The 5,243-nt window shown below is 34.5% G+C and overlaps 1 protein-coding gene across 3 annotated transcripts; it reads left to right on the top strand.

Annotated features, from left to right (window-relative positions):
* The first annotated feature begins 846 nt into the window (after positions 1–846).
* LOC117103995 (McKusick-Kaufman/Bardet-Biedl syndromes putative chaperonin-like) lies at positions 847–3,507 on the top strand. 3 transcript variants are annotated; one of them, XM_033244648.1, is made up of 3 exons: positions 847–977; positions 1,999–2,087; positions 2,367–3,506. In XM_033244648.1, exon 3 carries the CDS (start codon positions 2,368–2,370, stop codon positions 3,397–3,399), a length of 1,032 nt encoding a protein of 343 aa, XP_033100539.1. In that variant the 5' UTR covers positions 847–977; positions 1,999–2,087; position 2,367; the 3' UTR covers positions 3,400–3,506. The 3 variants fall into 3 exon arrangements, with proteins under 3 accessions (XP_033100539.1, XP_033100538.1, XP_033100540.1); XM_033244647.1 differs by having other exon boundaries at positions 1,999–2,196; positions 2,367–3,504; XM_033244649.1 differs by lacking the exon at positions 847–977 and having other exon boundaries at positions 2,003–2,087; positions 2,367–3,507.
* Positions 3,508–5,243: the final 1,736 nt, after the last annotated feature.

The following is a 5,243-nucleotide window of genomic DNA, read 5'->3' on the forward strand; positions in this document are numbered from 1 at the left end:
AGATGTGTATAAGAGACCTGCATGCACTTTCAGTACTTGTGTACTGTTTTTCAAAGTGGTACAGTTACATAAAATACAAAAGTTAAAAGAAAATATATAAGTAGATATCATATATACAATAAGTGATTAAGAATTAAAAGAGTTTTTAAAAAAATATAATAGACATGTCCATGAAATTTGTTGTTGTTTCGTGTGGAAGTTCATTCCACAACTTTGTTGAGCAATACAAAAAAGTTCTCTTGCCTTGACAGTTATTCCATTGTGGTACAATAAGGTTATTATGAGATTGACTACGTGTACATTTTGAATGGGATTCGATATTAAATTTAAATTTAGATGATAAATGGCGCATATCCTTTTAAACATTTAAAAGTCATTAAGGCTAACTGCTCATTCCACCTTACATGTAGTCATTTCCATGCAAGTGAACTTAAATCAACGGAAGTATATATATCAACAGACAAAACAATTCTACTATTACTGTTCATTTGAACTTGTAAACAATTAGAATATTGAACATTACAATTGGACCAGACACAACAACAATAATCAAAAAGAGGTAATACTAAGGACTTGGCTAGCATTTTAAGAGTATGGGGTGGAAGTAGGTATTTTATATGGTGGATGACACCAATATGCTTAGACAAATTTGAAGATAATTTATTTATGTGGTCTTTCCAGGTTGGTACAGGATCAAAAGTTACACCTAAGTATTTAAAAGAATCAACTCTTTCAATAATATCACCATTCAAATTAAGTGAAATATCTTTAAATTTAGGAAGAATGTAGTTTATTCCAAATAACATTAATTTTGTTTTCTTTATATTAATAATTAATTTATTTTCATTGAACCAGTCAGCTATTTTAGTCAAACAAGAATTGAGTGAGTTCTTGTTGTAGAGTGACTGGGTCAGATGAGTTACAAAGTATAGTGGTGTCATCTGCATACATAACAACTTTACAGGACATTACATCAGGTAGAGAATTTACATAAATTAAAAATAGTAAGGGACCCAAAATAGATCCTTGTGGTACACCAATATTGAGATTCATGAGATTAGACTGACTGGAGTTAATAAAAACCGCTTGTGATCTGTCATATATGTATGATTTAAACCATTGTAGCTCAATATCATCAATTCCATAATAATTTAACTTTTTTATTAGTAGTCCATGATTAACTGTATCAAACGCTTTCTTAAGATCCAGAAATATAGCAGCAGTAGCTTTTACTAAATTAAAATTATTTAGTATGAAGTCAGACATATCTATTAGTGTTAGTAGAATTTTTCTTTCTGAATCCTGATTGACATGAGTTGATTAAGTTGTTAGTAGTCAAATATTTATACAGTTGATCATGAACTGCTCTTTCTATTAATTTTGAAACTATTGGCAAAACAGAGATTGGTCTATAATTGCTTGGTTCAGCTTTATCACCGTCTTTGTAAATTGGGGTTACTTTGGCTTTTTTCCATTCTGAGGGGAAGGTTGAAGAAAACAAAGATAAATTACATATAAATGCAAGAGAATCACAAATCACTGGTGCCGCCAGTTTCAATAATTTACAATCAAGTTCATCAAAACCTGAAGCCTTGTTGCAAGAAATTTTACAAATTTCATCAAATATATAATCTGGTGTTATAAGATCAAATTCAAATTTACTGTTAATTTTATAACTTTAAAATAAGAGTTAGTACTAGAGGGATTATTTGAAAATTTAGATGTAAGTTTATTACCAATTGAGGTAAAGTGCTCCTTTAATTTATTTGCTGTATCTTTATCACAAGATGTATAGCCATTATTTTTATATACTTTTACCTAATCTGACTACATTTTTAGGAATTAGTTTGTGAATAGTGTTCCAGAGCTTTTCGGGGTTTTTAATACTTTCTTTTATTGAAGTTGAACAGAATTTTCTTTTAAGTTCTCTATTTAAGTTGTTTAATATATTTCTAAGTGATTTTTCCCAGTCTTTAATTTCATTTGTCTTGTTAATAGGATGGGTGTGTTAAATTGGATCAAAAGGAACAAATTTGCATCAGTTGGCATTGGTTTGGTGATGTTTCATCTTGGTGTATATCAGTGGGGTAAGTCAGCCTTTTCTTCTGAAAAACGATTGACATCATCATCTTTCAACTCCGAATCGTATGGTGGGTTATACTCTGAGAAACATGAAACCAAAGACTAATTAATAAGGTAAGCATCTTTAAACCAGTTTTGCAGTAAATTTTATTTTTTTGTTGAAGCCCACCTTCCCCCATTAATTTAGCAATGTTTTTGAAAATAATTTTCATTATCAATGTTCATTTTTAATATTAACTGAACAATAGATTGATGACATTAAATTTGTTTTATTTATTTATCAGAATGAGTAGAACAGATATTGTAGCAAGTGTTCCTTCTCCAAGTCTCGTAGAGTTTTCAACTTTAGATGATGCGAATAATCAATTTGGTCTTGCCACGTTTAGAAATCTAGTAAAATCATGCTATGGACCCAATTCTCGTTTAAAGACAATTCAACATCATAGTGGTGGGCAAGTAATGTTGACATCCAGCTCTTATGATCTCTTAAAAAGTCTACCAATCAGAAGGCCGTTTCTCAGACTTTTGGTTACTGCTGTGACAGAACACTTGCGACTGTTTAATGATGGAGGCTTGTTTGTAGCAGTTTTGGCCTCTGAACTTTTGTCTGTTTGTTGTTGCTTTAATACTGATAGACTTCCAAGAATATTGTGTTGTGATGTAAACAGCATTATGTTGGATTGGTGTAATCACTTTGTGAGTACCTCCAAAGAGTGCAGAATTCATGTAGACATCAGTAATATGAGCCAGATGATGGCTGTGATTCGATCGATAATTTCCACCAAACCTGCCTGCAGTTTTACCAGCAGAGATATCTCCCATGTTTCGGGTTTAATCTTGCAGGCTTTTCTGAAAACGTTCCCAACATCTGGCCATCTGAGATCCACCCAGCAGGACATCTATTACATAGATGTGCCAAGCCAGGATACACAGAACTCACGAATAATAGATGGTGTGCTATTCCAGCTTCCAAACGATATTCCTGATAAAATTCTTCCACCTGGGTCGAGATTCACCTCTAATACCAGCCCATTAAAAGTAGCTCTGTTTAACATCTCATTAGCAGGTGACACTGGTGAGGTTCTTGAAGTCAGATGTGAGGTTTCAGACGGACTTACTCCAATGTGTGTTGTCACTGAACAGTTGTTTGACATTGCACAGAGATTGCTTGACGATGGTGTCAGTGTTTTGGGATGCCAGAAAGTGATCCATCCAAGTATTAAAAAGTTCTTGAAAAAAAATGGAGTGTTGGCAATTGACCGCCTTTCTATTCTCAATATTGCTGCTGTTGAGAAACTTTCAGGTATAGTTAATTGATATTTGGAATTTGTATTATTTATTTAGAGAGAGCAGCTTTTCTCAATCGGCTAATCTGGTGGTAGCCATTATGTGTGCGCTGAACCGTGGAGATCTCTAGGTCCCCGGTTCAATTTCTATTGCTGCCTCTCATTGTGTTTCAGCTGGAGGGCTGAAATACAAGTTATGATAGCACACCGTCTTTCGGATGAGACGTTTAAGCCGTTGGTCCGGTGTGCATTTATGGCCCATGCGCACGTTAAAAAATGACACTCTTCGGAAAAGAGTAGGGGATTGTCTCCCAGTGTACTACCACCAGAAGGACCTGGAAATAAGTCTTCGAGACTTTCGTGGGCTATCCTTGGTGTTTACATCGAATAAATCCAATCCAATCCAATATCAGAATTGTGTGTTAGTGATCATGAGTGATAATGATAGGTGATCATTATCAATATTTATTGTTGAATAATAGTATCTATAAAAAACAGAAAATCATTAAAAATGTACAACAATCTCACAAAACATGACACATAGTTAAACTACAGTGGCCATTCGAGTCATTAGAGAACATAAAAATAGGCTCCCAGTAGCAGCATTTGTCTACTGATTGACATTTTTTTTTTTTTTGGCTACTTATAACTCATCCAACATTTTTGGGAGCTTCGCCACCAGGACCAATTTCAAAATACTTTGGCGACCCTCGACCACGCACACTCTTTGCTCTTGTCGGAGAAATCTGGGACCCCGTCTGTTTGGCAAATCCTGGCATCCACCCCTCATAATTAATAGGGCCTAGTCTATTAGTCTCTCCACTAGCCTCGCTACACTGGCTAGGGCTGCTACGATTTGACAATGTACTGCACGGTGGGCCAGTGGCAGATATCAGCATGGGCTAACCTATAAACTGAAGAAATGTAAACTAAAACTCAAAGGAAAAAACAAAGCCAAAGGGAAATGTCAAAACAAATTTCATCTACCATAATAATACTACTTATAGTAACACATTAAAATCAGTAGCTCTGTCTAGGCCTACCTACAGTACATAGAACTTGCATTTGACATTACAGAGCAATAAAATAAAGTCAAGTAATTTTGTTTGGTTTTGTCATGCGGTAGAATCATAGCCTTGTATTATTTGATCGGATGTGGTTGCGAAATTATTCCTGAACGTTGATTGGTCGTCGGCACATGATCAAAGTTGTCGGCTCACAGGCCCGTATTTAGGGGGGATTCGGAGGTTCGTCCGATCCCCCCAGTGGGAGATGGAGTTCCGTGAAAATTAGGAAGATTTTTTCATTGCCGTTTTATTCTGTAGGCCTACAAAAGCGGGCTAAAACAAAAATAGTACATACATGTAGTTAGGGATCCCAGGCCAACTATTTAAAATGAATCTTGGAGAATTTGATTTAGTTTACTAATGAAAGTTACTATTATGATAAAATTGAAAAAATTATGATAAACGATGCTTATTTCGTTAATTACAGGAAATTAAAGTTAATTAATTAGGATCACGAAATAAACAAAGTCTACCGCCCCCAAGGGAATAATTATGAAAAATGACGTCATTTTTGCTAATTAAAAGCGCTAATTTATAAGAATCTAAAACTAGTAAATCTTTCGTACAGCATAATTGTTTTATTAAATGTTTTTAGTGTCTTATTATAAAATAATGCTTTAGCTCAATAAATCAACGATAAAATTAGCGTGGGAAGGAGGGTCACATGACAAATTGATCCCGCAAAACTTTGGTAATTTGCTTTCACATCGAACAGCACGCGTGAATTTTGTCTGTTCACTTTTCTAAGTGCGGTACGTATTTTCCGGACCAAAACCGAGTAAAAACGCAATTGTTTAAACATTTCGTA

The sequence above is a fragment of the Anneissia japonica genome, unplaced genomic scaffold, assembly GCF_011630105.1.
Source record: "Anneissia japonica isolate Jap-2015-1 unplaced genomic scaffold, ASM1163010v1 scaffold2167_len242483_cov200, whole genome shotgun sequence".
Taxonomy (NCBI): Eukaryota; Metazoa; Echinodermata; class Crinoidea; order Comatulida; family Comatulidae; genus Anneissia; species Anneissia japonica.

What these genes read in the sequence shown, in the direction of transcription:
- LOC117103995 (XM_033244648.1), top strand. Translation starts at nt 2,368, where the DNA reads ATGAGTAGAACAGATATTGTAGCAAGTGTTCCTTCTCCAAGTCTCGTA.